This window comes from Coccinella septempunctata, chromosome 6 (genome assembly GCF_907165205.1).
Source record: "Coccinella septempunctata chromosome 6, icCocSept1.1, whole genome shotgun sequence".
NCBI lineage: Eukaryota > Metazoa > Arthropoda > Insecta > Coleoptera > Coccinellidae > Coccinella > Coccinella septempunctata.
Window position 1 is genome coordinate 27,830,371 of NC_058194.1, and position 17,528 is coordinate 27,847,898.

Here is a 17,528-nt window from a genome sequence, read left to right on the forward strand (position 1 = left end):
AGGCTCAAGAAGCCTGTTTGGTGTAGACCATAGGTCTCTGGTCTATATGTTGCTATTTTCCTTGAAGGTGCATTTTCCTATGTCACAGATAGGACTTTAGCCTTGTGGCTTTCAAAATCCTCCCCAGAGGAAAATTCACTTATTCCAGATATCTCAGATATCAAAAGCGTTAAGTTCTGCTGGAGCCCTTTCCAGGTTTTCGGGCTCGTGGTGGTGGTCGGGTTCGGGCCGCTCCTCGGCTTCCTGCTGTCAGTTGGACTCCTGCTCCACCCGCACTTCCTGTCGAAGCAGCGATGTTCCTCTGCATTCCCCATGTGCTTGCGTACAGTTCTCGCCGTTCCCAGCAGTACCGCCTTCTGCATGACTCTATAGATATTATCGTCCAACTGAAGTTTCCTCGAGTTTCTCTAGTAGTTTCTTCGGTATCAGGTCTGCAGATGAAATGACAATAGGGATGGTCTTGATGTCTTTCAGCTTCAACTGTCTCCTGGTTTGTTCCTCGAGATTTCTGTATTTTGAAACTTTTTCCGTCTGTCTGTCTAGAAGATTGTTATTATTTGGAATCGCCACGTCGATGAATAGTGCTCTGTCCTCATCCTTATTGAGCAATATGAGGTTTTGTCCATTGTGGAAAAGATATTATTTATTATTTGAACCGTGGTCGTTGTGGCTCGATTAGCCTTTCGGCAACTGCGACTATGTAGATCTTTTTTTCCCTACCCTACTCTTTCATAGGAACCCAAGGAGGTAGTCAATGGTGTCGATAAAATTGACAACATCCTTAGGGTCCTTGGTCGTTATCTTGTGAGTATCCAGGACCGGTTTCCCCATATGAATGGTTCTTAGACCAGCCTACTTGCTTACCATGTGTTCAGCTGTTTCTGCTTATGATCCACAGAGCATACAAATCTCATCTGCTGACTTTCACATACGGTACAAATGATATTTGTACCGACAGTGTCCTGTCAGCAGTCCCACCATCACCCGAAGTTCAGCTCGTGATATCTTTAGCAGTTTTCTGGTGTAGGTCGGTGAAATCACCACGAATTTCTTTGGCTGAGAAAGTCCAGGAGTGTTTCTCCAGAGGGTTATTCTGTTGTTTAACTTTAACTTCCACCGTTGGACCGCTGCCTTATATTGGTATTTTGAAGCAGATAGGATCTAGGCCTCTTCTGGCAAGTGTGTGTGCCCACCATCTATAATCCAAAGCACCCGGTTGGCCATGGAAATTTGACACATTTCACAGTGTATAGTGCGGAAATGTGAGGTTATGACAATTGTCAAAACATCTTTTGGTTTTAAATCGGCGCTGTGTTGTCCGTTCTTCGTGAAAGTCTCAGTAATTACGTATTTTATCGCAATTGCAAATCACTTCCGAAAATATTGAGTCGAAAATGTGTGATGAACATAATTGACATTTATACAAGCCGATTGAAGAGATTCCAAATCTTTTCATTTGCATAGAAAGGTCAGGAGATCGATTTTTGAAAATATTCATTTCGAATTATTGACACATAATAGCAATTGCTTGAGAATACTAAATGTTGGTTATCTTTTTAGGCTGAAGGTTGAATCAAAAAATTCAACCCAAAGAGGAAATGCATCTGATGCAGTGGTAGGGAATGGGTATCTCTCTGAGAAATTGACGTATAATTACAAGAATGTTGAATTCTTCAACAAAAATCATCAATAGAAGTCAAAATAATCAGAGGGAGTTCTAAGTCAAGAGGAACTTCACCTTCAGATAAATATTTAACATGAATTAACAATTGGCAGGACAACTGGCTCGTTTTTATAGCCGTCTATTCTTCAATACTTTGATATAATATATATTTATTGATCCCTCAAGATATTAACAACGTATAAGACAAGTCAAATAAAAAAAGGAAAATTTATTTTCAGGAACTCATTCTACGATGACATTCGTCGAAAATCCTTTACACTTTACACTGTTGTAACTTTTTGCGTTAGTTCACCCTAAAATAAAGTCCTCAAATGCCACAACTCCTTTGGGTCTCCGATTAGAAGGAAATTATTTGTCATCCTCTTCATTTACAATCTTTCTGATAATGGAAACATTCAGATGACTATAAGATTAATTTACCTACATTGAATATGTTCAATACCGCCTGATATATTGTAGATTTACAATACTACTTACTTACTTTTTAGTTACAAAAACTCACGAAAATTATTTCATGGCCTACCGAGTGCTTTTATGAAAGTGAATAGAACATACTTTGTTTTCAAACTGATTGAGAAGCCAAAACACCTTGTTATTCTTGTTTATTTTATTGAGTTTCGACATGGGAGCTCAGTACTTTGATAGCTCTGTGCAATGTCATGTCCCTGATATTTTCATTCTAATTTCCTGATTCGTTGACTTAGAAATAGACGAACAAGCGAGTAGAAAGGGACGAAATTATTTTCGTGGAAGTTCCCCACCGAGAAAAGATTGGCTGGAAACTTACCGAACTGAAATTTCATTCATATCGCTTCAGAAACTTCGATCTTTCACTCCCACCCTTTCCTGCATTACTTTTCGATCTAATTTACTCCGCGTACAAACTGGGTTATAGAAACAAAGTGCTATCCGAGCTAATTTCACAATTATGAAGAAAATTTCTAATTAAACTTTTATTAAATTCCTAGCAGTACTTTATGATATCCGAAAGTTAACTGCTATCAGAAATGGAAGTTCACCATAATCTCAGTGAAATACCTTAACTGTCTCTGGAAATTAATATATCGGGGATTTGTGGCTCAAGGCTAGTTTTGGATGGTGGAAAAGCTAGATGCTCGTTTCTTCGAAGGTCGATTCCAATATTATATAATTCATGATGGGAACTGAACTGATTCGTTCCGAGCTCCATATTTACAAAGACATACGCCGATAAATGCCAATAAAATTTCATGGATTCGACAGCGGCAACTATTTATACGCACATCGTAAAAATCTAGGACGATCGGGAGATTCTCCCTCTTCTCGATATTTTCCAGAATCCTGAGGGAAACTCACATAATATTATATTCATAAATCCATTTTCTGGAGATATCGGTCGTTCGGCTTCACGGATGGTCTTTTTTGAGAGGAAAATCTTGTAGTTTGCAACAATATTTCGGTGGAAGGATCTAGTAAATCGTCTGGCCAACAGTGAACCGCCACTTGTTCGTCCGATGAGAAAATAATGATGTTTTCTCGCGTGAAGTTGAGAGAAAAGTTGAAAGACAATTTAAGCACAAACCCAGGGTTCGAATTTCTATAAAGAATTGATTATTTATGGATGGGACTACGCACAAAAGCTACCATAACACCCACTCTGAAATAACGAATACGTTGATGTGGTACGTTTTTTTGACTTCTTCTATTAAAAGTCCAAAATGATGATGATGGGATGAGTTCCCAGAGCTTCAGTTGGTAAAGAAAATAAGGACAATTTCTACTTCGTACCTTGTATCAACCGTCTTTGATTAAATTCCTAAAACGGACTCTAAACCTCCCCCAAAAAAAATTAAATATCCGCAAATAAGATTTTTCGCGCACTCCATACCTCGCAGTTATTTACCGGGTAAAACGCTCCTTTAAATTATATTTACTGAGAAATTGCACTACACGGGGGCTGTAGATACCTCGGCGTTTTTAATCCACTCCGAAATCTAATATTTCTACCGCTACCCTTGTGTACACGTCGGTATTTCATTTTGAGGAAAATATCCGCGATTTTCATGAATATATTCGAGGAATTACTCAGGTGAGGAACCGAGGAGGGAACACGAATATGACGGTATTTCGTTCTTCTGTTGCACTATTACAGAAAATGGAATCGCTTAGGTTAATTTGCCGAATATAAGGTGAAGGATATCTGCTCTTCTCATGCAGATATTCTGATATTTTTGAGAAGTCTGATACCATTTGTGGTTCAAAGACATTTCTGCTGGAGATGCACAAAAAAGTACTACTTATTTTCGATATACAGGGTATCAAAAATGAAAGAAAGCTTCTCCCTCAGAATTTTTAACTATTTCGATAATTATTGACAAAACGCCTGCGTTTCTTGGAAATGAGAGTGTTTAATGACTACAAAATATCGTGGTGATCTTTCATTCATTAAAATTGTTCCTTTCTGCTCCATAATATAGGGATGAACAAAAAAATCAGTTCGATTAAGTTTGAAAGAACCAGTGTGGGTTTTCTGATATGAATTCAAGGCTCAATTTAGCTTAGATAACCTTCCCCAATCTTGATGGAAATTAATTGATATTTACACATAAAAATAGGGGTCTTTTAACCCTTTTCTTCGAGTTCTGATAGGAGATAGGTTATAGAACATTGTGTGAAGGTAAAAAATAAAAATAAAGGAAAAATTTGCGAATTAAATTGAACTAAAATATTCACAATTATATGCAATTGAGTAATTAGAATGAATTTTTTGCTTACCTTTGCTAGCACCGTCTGGTCCTCTTAAAATAGTACACTCTTCTATTGTTCCAAAAGGCGCAAATAACTGTCTGACATCTTCTTCAGTTTGTTGCTTGCTGAGCATTCCCACGAACAGCTTTCTATCTGTGATCATAAAACAGACTACTTAGAATTTTCGAAGTAGAACGGTTCAATTCATAAACAGCCAAACAAACTAGCCTTGGTGCATTTCCATGTATTCTTCGCTAAATTATCGAAACAAGCCAACAGGTTCTCGCTAACTGAAGGTCTGTCTGCATTTTGTCTTATCCGAGTTACGAATTGGCGAAAGCGTTTCTCATCAACTATTTTCTTCTTATAGGGAGAAATACGAAATTATAATATCTTCTTTATTTAGTGAAAACTCTTATCTAAAAGAATGATAAAAAGTTAGTGAACGCGAAAACCTAATGAGTATCGATACATATATCATAATATTTCGTTAGGTTGAGGTTGCAAAATGGCGGAGGAAATACGAAAAATCCTAATTTTTTCATATCGCATGAAGATTTCCGAATCGAATGAGAATTCAACAGTTGCGAGACCCTCAGTTACCGAATTCGCAGAGGCTTGTATGATAGACATTCAAGGAACGAGCTCTGGAGCTAGCACACGATGATAACATCGGATCTAGTTGTCAGTTGACGACACTAAGGCAAGGGACGGATAATTTAAGGACTGGAAGTTGGAGGATATACCTGGGGGAATTCATGGCAACCCGACCTGGTGGTCCTAACGTTGAATTATCATCAATCAAGTAGACATTCTTGATTTCTGTCATTTTCGAGACGAGGTTATTTTTTTTTGAGGTATGTGCCAGACAACATTAATACCCGTCAAACAAATGTCGGAAGTTGATGCGTTTTCGTATCAACAGAATCTGTAAACGGTAGCTCTATCCATAACTATTTATGCTGGTTACAGGTTTTCACGTTTGTGTACCTGAAGTGAAAAACGGAACAATTCGAAATCGATAAAATTGAATATTGCCAACCGGATAGTCCGGATTAGCAGAATAGTGAAAATAGAAGACACGATTCTGAATGATTTGAAAACGAGAAGAAAACCTACGATGGAAATTTCGCTGGAGTGGTACCGGAAGCTATGTAATACTATTTCAAGTCTTCTTCATCAGGTGTCTCAGAGGAGTAGCTACTGGGAACTGGTTGACAGTGCTATAGTTGCAGCGTTGTTTTCCTTCCTAAACGGTGTTGCTAGATGTGCCAAAAAGCTCACAATATCGAACTAACAGTTTAACTCACCGCATCTACTTCCATCCTGGCTCTACGAGGAGGATGAGCAAGCCAGTATTACCACGAGAACTAAGTACATTGAAACACCATCTAACAACACCAATCAACCGCGTACACTTAGGCTACTTACCTGGATTCCTGGGTGGGAATCACTATGAAAAAATATGAAATGATTGCTTGAGACAATATGAAGTAGGTGGCTTACGAAATTTATTGAATGATTATTTTCATGAAAGGATATTGTGGTAGGCCATCTATACTTAAGGAATTACCTAGGTTTATTTTAGAAAGCAATTTTGAACTTGACTGGAGATTATATCGGTGGAAACACATCGCTGAAAGCGTATTCCACAATTTTTCAGTTTAATGATAAACAGAAATTGGAGTTTTTGACTGAAGAGCATCCTTGGGTGCTACGTGAGAATCTAGCAGCAGCTGACATAATTTCCTGTGGCTTAGTAGCTTCAGAATCGCCCCAAAAGACCGAAAAATTGACAGTCACTCAGGAAGATGCTAGGACCTCATTGAATGAAGTATCTGATCATCCATCATCAAGTTAGAAGTCACGAATGGAAATTTTCGAGAGTAAGATGTTGTTTGAGTCTTCATTTATCAAGAATCAAAAACATACTGATGGGATCATATTATTCGAAAGCTTTTATCTTTTCGTAGATCACTATTGGTTGAATAACCGAATTGAAGGGGCACTTATTCTTCATCGAAATAAATTGAAGCTCTCGTGTATACGTTTGGAGCAAACCAAGTGATGTAGGTTTGGGAATTTGGGCATTTTCAGTCGTGTGACTTAGAGGTCTCGCTTTTGGTACGTATTGATATTTCTGATGCATCAAATTTTGAAGACAAATCGCGTCCGCAGAAAAGCAAGATTGAAATTTACTAAGATGTAGAAACAATGAAAATACTTTATTGTTTATTCTGAAATGGAACTATGAACTATGGAAAAAATTTTTCCTTATGATACCAAGGTTGGTTTAATCAATGGATACTGGGACTTATTTAGAAAACCAGGGTATTGATGCTGTTTTGCCCGGAGAAAAAGATTGCTGCCTTTCGAACGTGAACATTCAGGTACACAAACGTCTAAGACATACATCGAACGAACGAGCTGTATATATATATAAAAAATGGCTGGCACAAAATAGAAAACATCGCAACGCAACTACAACAGTCTAATACGCACGAACGACACTGTCACAACGGCACAACAAGGACAGAGGACGGTGGTCTTACTTGACCGAAGCGATCGTAGGAGGTCGGGCTTGGGGGGCTAGCTTATTCCTCGTTACCTTGCTGCCCCTACTTCCAGTAAACGCCGCCGCTGCAGCTGTGGGCCGCCATGGCTCGCTCTGTAATAAAACAGGTCAAGCAGCGGCGTCGGTTGTATTTTCGGGGGGTGATCCATTGGCGTCCCTCAATGGACTTCTTTCTTACGTGGGTAATCGTTAGGTTTCGCTTGTACGTCGTTTTTGGGAGAATTGGAAGATTTCATCAAGTTGTCCTTATGTGGATGATATCTTTTTTTTTAGAAGTTCGAATCATTCCGAGTTAGACTGGTGGGGTGTGGGAGACTTCCCTTCTGTTTCAGGAAGGGGAATAATTCTTTGGTTGCTACCCCTGGTATTGACGGTATGGTTTACAGTCTGAAGGACCCCGAGAAGAGATTAGAAAAGGACTAAAAAACAAGTTAATCGATTAAACTAAGCATTGTTGTGACCGAAAACAACATGTTCGTTTCTGCTGCTAAGTCCGCGAACAATTTTGACTCCTTATGAATTTTAACATGTTTGCAGCATATCAGATGCAATTATCATTTCGAGTGGACTCTCAGAATCGCACACGAAAGAAAATTGAAGAGGTCGTTTGCTAAAGATGCCCTAAAAGTGAAGAGATGATTCTTTGTCCGAACACATTACTGATTCATGAAGAAATATGGGGTTAAATATGACCCCTGATGTCAGAGGTCTGGAATGAGAATTTTAAGTGAAAAGGATTCTTCTGATTCTAATAGTTATCGACCCATTGTGTTCCTTTCAAAATTGTAGAGAGGCTAATTCGTTTTAGGATTTAATCAACTCTAGAAGACGCTTTCCAAAATTGTCAAGGGGGTTTCAGGAAAAATAGAATTTGTTGTGATCAGGTTCTAAGCCTCACCACATACATTGAAGCAGGTTTCAATGATAAACTGGAAACAGGAATAGCATTTGTGGATTTATCTCAAGCGTATGACACAGTATGTAAGGAAGTTTTGATACGAATTGTGGAAAGATGCTGTGAAATAGTACGTTTCGTGTTTTTGTTGAAGATGATAGTAGTAATTTCAAAATTTTGAATAACGGTCCTCTACAAGGATCAGTTATAGCACCTCTTCCTTTCAATTTATATCTGTGTGATATCCCTACTACTTCTTGGGAGAAATTTATAAAAGCTGATGATACTTTTCTTGCATTCCGTCATTCTGATTTTAGATGTATACAGTGTGTTCCTAAATTGAACGTACAAACGAAAAGGGGAGATTCCTTAAGTGAGTTTAAGAAAAAAAAGTCCCATAAACATGGGGTCGCAAACGTTTCGTTTTCGAGAGACAGAGTGTTGAAGTTTGAATTGTTTTCAAGTTTTGTTCTCATAGTATCTACACTTCACAAGATATTCAACTGAAATTTAGCATAGTTATTACATTTTAGAGTTCTCACCACGTGACATGGCAATTTCGATAGAAGATCTACAGGGTGATAGTTTTTCTGGAACACTGCTACCGAAAACGAAACATTTGCGACCCCATGTTTATGGGACTTTTTTTACTTAATTTCACTTAAGGAATCTCCCCTTTTCGTTTGTACGTTCAATTTAGGAACATCCTGTAGAGAATAATCTATCTACAGATTTAGAAAATTCGAGGAAATACTTTTTCGTGTGGCGTTTGCGTCCTAAACCAAGTAAAACCGATGTTTCGTGTTTCCATTTGAATAATCATCAAGAATATGGGAAATTGAACGTAGTTTTCGGTAATTCTTTGTTGGAACATAACTTCAATTTGAAATATCTAGGAGTTACGCTGGATTCCTCGCTGAATTTCAAAGCACATTTGGGAACTTTATGTCTGAAGTTAAAACCTAGGAATAATATCTCACATAAGCTAGCTGGTACTTCATGGGTTGCTGATGCAACTACTTTTCCAACGGCAGCCCTAGCTTTGGTTTTTTGGGCTGTTGAATATTGTTGCCCCGTTTGAATTAATGGTGCTCAAGAGCAAAAAATGGATGCACAGCTATAACCTTCTGATGAGAATTATAACTGAAACTATTAGATCTTCACCTATTCAATAGTTACCAATTCTTTCGAGCTTTGTACAGCCTCATAATCGTAGACAGAGTGTAGTTATGAATTCTTGGAATAAATTTTACTCCTTTCCTGACTCATTTCCAATTTTGTCTTATATTCAACGAAATACGATCCCCAGACTAAAGTAGCATAAACCCTTATGGTCCAACTTTTTCCTTAATTCGAATGTAAGGAACAAAGTCTGAATGGAATACGTCTACTATTTTCAACCAAGAATTAGTTAGTGATTCCTTGACTAGAGATGTTTTGATCTTCCCAGGATAATATGTTGTATTCCGAATCATATAAGAACAGACCACAAATGTTGCAATAGTATGCTTTTCCGATGGAATTCAGTTGAGAGCTTTGGACACTTTATATCGATCTTTTTGGTAAAATTTTTTCATATTTTTACTGCTAATTTCTCTCTTCGCAAACTGCAACAGATGTTCCATAGTGAAAATGTAGTCTAAGACCCATATCCCCAGTGAACCCATTTTCGATACGATTCCGATGACGAAGACGCCGTAGCATCCGGTTTTATGCGAAATTCGATATCATACCTCCGTTAGGCACCGTTCCGTTCGATCCTGCAGGATACACATTATTCTAATATGTAAGTTCCCGGGAAACTCCGATAAGATCCTCCGAGGAATCGGATAGCGGAGGCAGGGAGATTTTTATGGCATCGACTAAAGACGACGTCCCTTATCAATGGGAGGCGGCGCGAGCTATCGGCCGTATAAACCTGGAGAGCGGAAGACAAAGGAAAACATCAGTCAGCAGCAGTCGTTAAAATACGCAAAGTTTAAGTAAATTCGCCAATTTTCCCGGAGAAATGAACCGGAATCCACTCCGGGCGCGCCGTAACTCCAAGGACGGCTCCGAGAACGGTATCTGGTTTCGAATTGATGTACCGAGTTAACGTAACCAGTGTTGTTACCTGATATTCCGTCTACGGGCCTGGTTCGCAACTAAAAACGCTTCTTTCAGACGCTTAAACGGGCGAGATCGCTCGGGTTGCTCCCCTAATGACTCCCGGAGTCTGGGATGAAAAAGAATGATTCGGAAAGGAGAGAAACATCGAGAAACATCGACTCGGATTGACCGACCTGACTGCCGTCAATTCGAAAATGGCGGATCATGGAAGACGTTAGTCTCTTACAATTATAGATGGGGAGCCCAAGAAGGGTATTCGGGATTTACTCGAGCTTGTCAGATTGAGATAAGGTGAGATACCTTGGACCCTGTGGAGTACCTCTACCAAAAACTGAATATAGGAGAATTGTGCGTGTCAGCGTGCCAGATTAAGATATATGTGGTTAATTACATGTTGAAAAGTATACATTCTCTTAATCTGACAATTTAAGCGTGACAAAAATGTCACCATAAACAATAAAAATTGGCCATAAAGGTTTTTTTTTATTTTCCGGTCTAGAGTCATTCTGGGCAACTGTGCGCACTTTTGCCTTTCAAGCCATACCCTGTTTTAAATGTTGAAGCTAGGAAAATTAAAACAAATTCATAAGATAATTTTCTAATCTATAAGAAAACATCAAGAAGCAAACAAACAAAAACGTTCTTTCCGCAAAAAAGAATTTAATAGGGAAAGTCGGAGTGCCCCGTATTGCGGGTAAGTGTGCGCACCCTCACGGGGTAAGTGAACGCAGTACTTAGTAAACCACACAATCAAAACAAATTGCAAAATAATGTCATCAAAATGTTACAATATTAGAGAAATGCTGTTTATTGTCAATACAGAAGCGCCTTTTTACAAGCAGTGCATTATTGTTCGTGCCACAATTCTTGGTGAACACAACACTTGATACATTCCCCTGTTGGTGGCTCATCATATTTTTCTGAACAAATAGGATAATATTGATCGAGTCTTAACCAAGAAAATCAACAATGTCATAATTTATTCCTCACTGAGCTTATGCCCATATAATGAATCTATGCGCACACTTACCCGCGCACACTTTCCCCAGTGAGCCAAAATTTGAATTGACGTTCTTATAGAGTTGAGCAGCTAAGAGAACCTGAAATTTTTCATTATATATTTAGATTAATATGCCCATGATCGAATAAAATATTGTTTAACACTGAGGGACTCGGAACTTGGACCTGGCAGAATTTGCAGAGATGCTAAAAATTAAAAGGAAACTAGTGAATTTGATTGATTGCAAATAAAAAGTTGAAGAAACGTGGCACGGCGCACTCTTATGAAAAACTAATATGGCGATTCTGCGCCCTTGCTTCACCCAAATGAACCCCTCTTTCATACATTGCATAGTCGAGATATACGCACTGCGCACACTTACCCACTGCGCTCAGTTACCCCGAATGACTCTACTAGGCGTTTTTGCATTCTCTATAAAAGTTGTAGAGCATAACATTTTCTACAAATTCCGTACGAAGCAATTTTTCCGAAGCTTTAACGTTTTTGAGATATATGGCGATGAATGTTATATGCCAAATCTTAGTTCCTAATTGTCTTTAATGTATTCAAACAATCAAAACACTGCTGTGTAATCGTCCTTTCAGATTGAGGAGAACTAAAAAATGCATTCCTCCCTTCTTCTAACTTTACCTTACCCAAACTAACAGTTTTCCGTATTTTCAAACAAAGAATTAGAGTCATACAAAATAAATCATTGAAAGCCACTCAACTTCGAGGAACGTCAATCATGGCTTCAAAAATGTTGTTGTCCCTTTCCCTCATTCTTCTAACTTGATAAAAACAATCGAAGGGAACAATGAGATACAACTCGATAATCCACATTCCATATTGCTGAAACTCTATGTATAACACGATCCCAACATATATTTAGGGTATGTTTCCTTCATTCTCCTAACTCAACCCTATTTAACCTAACCTGACAAACGAAACAATGTAAATCTGCTCAATTAGCTCCGTTTAAAACTGAGGAAGTATAAAACAATCTCAGAATTCCTTTACAGTCTGTTATCTTCTATCTTAACCTAACCTAACCTAACCAAACTATGTTCTATGTATTGGATCCAATAAAAAGTGGGAGTAATACTCGATATATTATATTCAGAAAAATAGAAAACCTTCCCAACTTTCTTCTAACCTAACCTGACTTTAACTAACAATCTTCTACACATTGAATAGAAATAAACAATGGACTTCTGCATTTCAATCGCCATTACAGATCGGGCAGAATAAAACATGTCTACATGTTCTTGAAAATTCTTGAGAGTGTATGTTTCCTTCCATTCTTCTAACCCCACCTCATTGTGCCTAACCTTCGGAACTCGACAACCTATATTCTTAATTGCGGAAGGTATAACCAAATGTCAGAATTTCTTTAGAACATTCTTCTAACTCCATTTAATTGATCTGAATCAAAGGAAATTCTGTTCGAAAGTCACCAATTTCTGTTGATGAAATACAATACTATTTCAGAAATTATTTTGAGTTCTTCTCACTCAACGATGTATTGAGCTACAGCAGAAAGTGGAAAAATTGCCATTTCCGAATGATAAAAAGAAGCACTTATCTGTCATTCTTTTAGAAGCACTTATCTGTCATTCTTTTAACTCAACCTAACCTAATCTGACCTTAACTTACAATCTTCGATATATTCACTCGAATTAAAAAAAAAACAATGAGCTTCTGCTCTCCAATTATTATTTCATGTTGGGGGAATAAAGCATTATCTTGAAAATTCTTTACAGTATGTTTCCTTCAAGCTTCTTACGCGATCCGATCTTACCCAACCTAACCCAAATTTCAGAAGAACATCCTCCATTCTTCTAACTCCATTCGAATTCGAAGATTTCTTGGAATTGGCACAGGGTTCCTAGCCATCTTATTCATGGTCAAGATTAAACGTGCATCATCAGATGAAATCATTAATTGCACAGTTTCGGTATTCGCCATGGACAGAGGGGATGAATTTTGATCTGGCTTGTCAGATACAGCATTACCAATTGACTCGACCCAAATAAGCTCCCAGCATTCGGCGATAACGATAGGGTTAATACATCAAAACAGCAGGGAACATCTGAATCCCATCAAGCGCATCCGGAGAGATGCGAAACGCCCGTCATCAGACCGATGAGCAAATGATTGTTTTGTCTTGCAACTTCCCCCCTCCCATTCGGACTACATCCACAATTCGGGGAAAACAGCTCATTTATCTATCCAGTTCCTGTATTACGAATCCAAAGGACAATATAAACGATTCAGGCGCGCATCCATTATGGAGATAAGTGCCGGCTTTCGTACCCTTTGTATTGTGATAAGAGAGTGAAGTGTCGCCTCCGTGAGATGCGTCAGGAGCAGCGAACGCCATCTAGCGAGAAGTATACATGCATGCTTCACGCTCTAGAACGTGCTGATTAATGTAAATACCTGCCGTGTTCAGTGGTTCTCGTTCAAGTTCCTTTCATCTCAAATTGTATGGCCTTCTGTGCTCGAAGGTACTTGCTCATCTTTCTGTCTGACACTGAGTTTACGCTCGTTTAGGTCTGAAGAGTCCTTTCTCAAGTTATTAGCCGGGGAGATGCATCCAATTAGAGGGAATTTTGTTTCATTCTTTCGCGTCTTTTCGTGCTTGATAATGAACTGGATGAAGCAATTGCTACCTGTTTCGAAGGCATTGTCATTTATGTTGCAACATCTTCATCTCATCAAACTGTTGAGTATGTCTCAGTTGTGCAATCACCGCTTCAGTTTATCGTAAGGACCAATTAGATATTTTATGTGCATTCAACAGAATCAACACACATAGTGACCTTGTATGGCACAACCAAGTGGTGAAATTGTTGCTGGAAGGAAGCTGGGATGTCAGTTCAGAACTTGCAGTCATTTAGGACCCTGCAACTTGGAAATTCTTTCCACAGTTGCACCAAGAGCACCTTGATGTTGTGGGTGACTGCAATTGACATTTAAAGTAGTTTTAACAGTTGTAAAAGTTCGCCAAAATTTGACGAAGGCGCTAATAATCATACATTACATTACATGCATTACGAGGATATATTTTAAAATTCTTAGCCTACTATAGAATCAAACAAAATTTCAATGCCAAAATATTTCATTACTGATCATATTCTCCTCATAATTGGATACATTTATTACAGACCGTAAAAAAAATGTTCTTCTTGCTCTGCAAACCAGACCTCCACAGCATTTATCACTTCCTTTGAAAGAAAATTTACGACCTTTTAAACTTTTTTTCAGTTGAGCAAAGAGATGATAGTAGGAGGGAGCCAAATCTGGTGAATAAGGGGATGTTCTAGTAATTCAAACCCGAAATCACGAATTAGTGGTTAGTAATGTCGAATAGTAATCTCCGGGTATTATTCTACCCTTATCCAAAAACTCAATTATGATTACTCCATAGCATTCCCAAAAAACTGAAGCAGATTTTTTGACACGAAACTTCTTAGGTCTTGGAGAACCAGAGTGTCGCCATTTCATCGATTGCTGTTTTGTTTCTGGATCGCAGAAATGTACCCAAGTCTCATCCACAGTAACAATTCGGTTTAAGAAGTCTACATCGTTTTCAAATCGAGCACAGATCGAACGCGATGCTTCCACCCTTGCACGCTTTTGGTCAACATTTGAGGATCCATTTTGCAGCAATTTCTTATGTCGAAATTGACGTGAATTATATGATGAACGCGTTCGTATGAAATATTCAGTGAGTGCTTCAGATATCCGTTTAAGTACAATTGGACCGTCTGATAAAATCCTGTCATGAACTGCATCGATATTTTCGGGGACTGACACAGAAACTGGCCTTCCCGATCGGTCATCCTCTTCAATGGAAAATTTACCTCTTGTGAAGCTTGCAGTCCAATTTTTCACGGTGGCATACGAAGGACACTGATCACCAAGGGTGTTCAGCATATCTTCGTGAATCTGCTTACCTCTTAACCCTTTTAAATACAGGTACTTGATGATGGCTCGACACTGCAATTTTTCGATTATCTCAATTTCGGTGGACATCGTTCTTTTGATTTATTGCGTAACTCTGGTTTACTTTTTTAACCTCAAACTTCACACTGACACTTCTAATGAGTTATTGTTAGTTGCTATGGTAACGCAATATTTTTCTTATGCATGGAACTGGTCTAGGCTAACTAGATATCAATACATCCTCGTACAATCATAAATTTTGCTCTTGAATATCTCGCAAGTACGAGGATTGAAATTGTGATCACTTTTCTCCCCAAAACCCAATACCCCTGCAAGAAATCATCGATTGAATCCACCTCAAGCACCCTTCGAATTCTTCCACGATTTTCCGTAATAGTGTTTTGTAACTGGATTCTGGAAGTTAATTACTTGCGATAATCAACCGCTCGTTGCCCGAATCTCGGGCCGAATTGGAGCTATTAAAGTTGAGAGAACTGCTAACTGTTTCTGATGACAAAGTTTTACTATGGCTTGAAAGGATGGAATCTCGTTTGTGGGGATAATGAGGGTAAACGATTTTTACGTTGTTTTGAATGTATACGACTCGGTAGATAATTGCGTTTCGTGGAAAGTAATGTTTCGTTTCACTTTAGAGCACCTTAAACTGATTCATGAAATTGGTTTATGGTCTATTTGCTTCGGAAGCTTCGGCTACGGAAAACACTCGGATAATCTTTTTACTTAGTTGATGTATGGATGTAACGAATTCAATACACTCGACAATGGGGAAATAATGGATGCGGAAAACCTTTAGCCTAGAAATTAACGAAAAATAAGCCATGACAATTTTGTAATAACGAATGGATGAAAATATTCTTTCAAGATTGAAATTTACGTCCCATATTAAAGCTAGTATTGACCGTTGCAAAATGGCGCAGGATCCGCAGTACGCAGTACAGAACATGTAAATATTATAGTTTTTCAAGAAAAAATCGAAGGAATAACAGATACGTAGATTAACTATCAGCATGAAGAAAAATCAGCAATTTCCGACCAATTCCAATCGTTTTTTTGAAGATAATTTAATGGAGAAACAGTACGTCATCAAAGGAAAGGTCATGTGGAATCATACAAAGATCCTTGCAAAGTTTCAGCTCCTCCTGATACCCAAAGATGCAGTATAAACTCCCATTTGAAAGTATACCCCCCAAAGATCCTCTCGCATCAGAAACACACCCCTGAATTAAGTTTAATGACGGAATTTCAATGGCTGCCCACGAAAATATTCATTCTTGGGGGCATAAATAGATTTTGTGTTTGTTCTCAAATCCTGAAAAGTTTCAAGTTCGACGGAAAGTTCGTAGCAGAGGAAACCTTAGCATCAAAAGCCCCGAGCAGTATCCAATTTCTTAATATAATATTGCCACACTCCCTCAGATCTCTCAGTAATTATATATTCATCTTTGATAAGATTTATTTGGGCGGTCTGATTAAAGCTGCCACGGCAGGAGGCAACTAATTATCTTCGTTTTGCTAAGAAAATTTCATGATTTAGGTCAATGGAAGACGGTGAGTAACAGAGGTTGAAAGAGGAAAACTCCTCCTTTATGAAACTCTTCTTTCAAAATATCAAGAGATGGTTTCACGGACAGGTTTAAATTCTGTAATTCCATTTGCCCAATGTTATTTCTTTCGTTAATTTTTCAACCATGAGAAGGACAATTTGATGAAATCTTCCGAAACTTTTATGAACTAAGACTTACAACGAAAAATAGATCATGTTCTTACCTCCGCGGTTTTCACTGTCCGCTGGTTTCACTTGTATAGGGCGGTTCATCTGAAAAGAAAACTAATATTAGATGTACAGTAATATCTCATATTTTAGAGTGTTTGCTGTGGATTTTTGATGTTTTGGTAGCAACCTCGGGAAAAATTAGGACTTCCTTCTCCGAGAAATGATAACGACACCATTTTCTTCGGAATATATTGTACCGGATGAACCGTAGGAAGGATCGTAGATAACGTACGGCCGTATCTGAGTGAATCTTCGCCACATAAAAGTGAAATATTTCAAGACACCCCCGATGATAGTGACATCATGAGAAGATTAATGCGCAAGATAACCTACCGAACGACATCCTGGCAACATGAATTTACCGCTGACACTATCAGAAAATCAAAATTGGTCCGTAATAGATCCACTGCAACGCCATTGTTATCTCTTATCAGAACTTGCCCATACCTGACGCAACATGTTGAGATTTCACAGCCGTTGCCCATTATTGCCGCGATTCTTATTCTGCCAGGTTACATGTTACTCACTAGCTGCGATAATTATCGATTATTACCTTCAGATGCGAGCAATAATGGGCACGTGTTAGATAATCAAGCCGGGGTTATTCAGTCGGCATTTGTATGGGGCCGATAACACTGGAATCAATCAAAGTTATTCACACGTCAGCGGTTTGCTGAATTCTCCAGGGGGACTCTTACACGATTATTAATTGCTTGGGGGTTGTGGAGAGGTGGCATAACAAGGTGGTGGTATTTGGCCTACATGTGATCAAACATTGTTTTTCAATCCTAC

At 38.5% G+C, this 17,528-nt stretch overlaps 1 protein-coding gene across 9 annotated transcripts in view; it reads right to left on the reverse strand.

Moving 5' to 3' along the window:
• The window catches only part of LOC123314911 (CUGBP Elav-like family member 4), a 550,340-nt gene that overhangs the window by 64,239 nt on the left and 468,573 nt on the right, over nt 1–17,528 (reverse strand). For all 9 annotated transcript variants that reach the window (XM_044900366.1, XM_044900365.1, XM_044900364.1 and 6 more), the window contains 2 exons: nt 16,730–16,778; nt 4,439–4,564 (listed from right to left, as the gene is read on the reverse strand). In XM_044900366.1, coding sequence (XP_044756301.1) covers nt 4,439–4,564; nt 16,730–16,778 — 175 coding nt within the window. The remainder of the gene's footprint in view (nt 1–4,438; nt 4,565–16,729; nt 16,779–17,528) is intronic.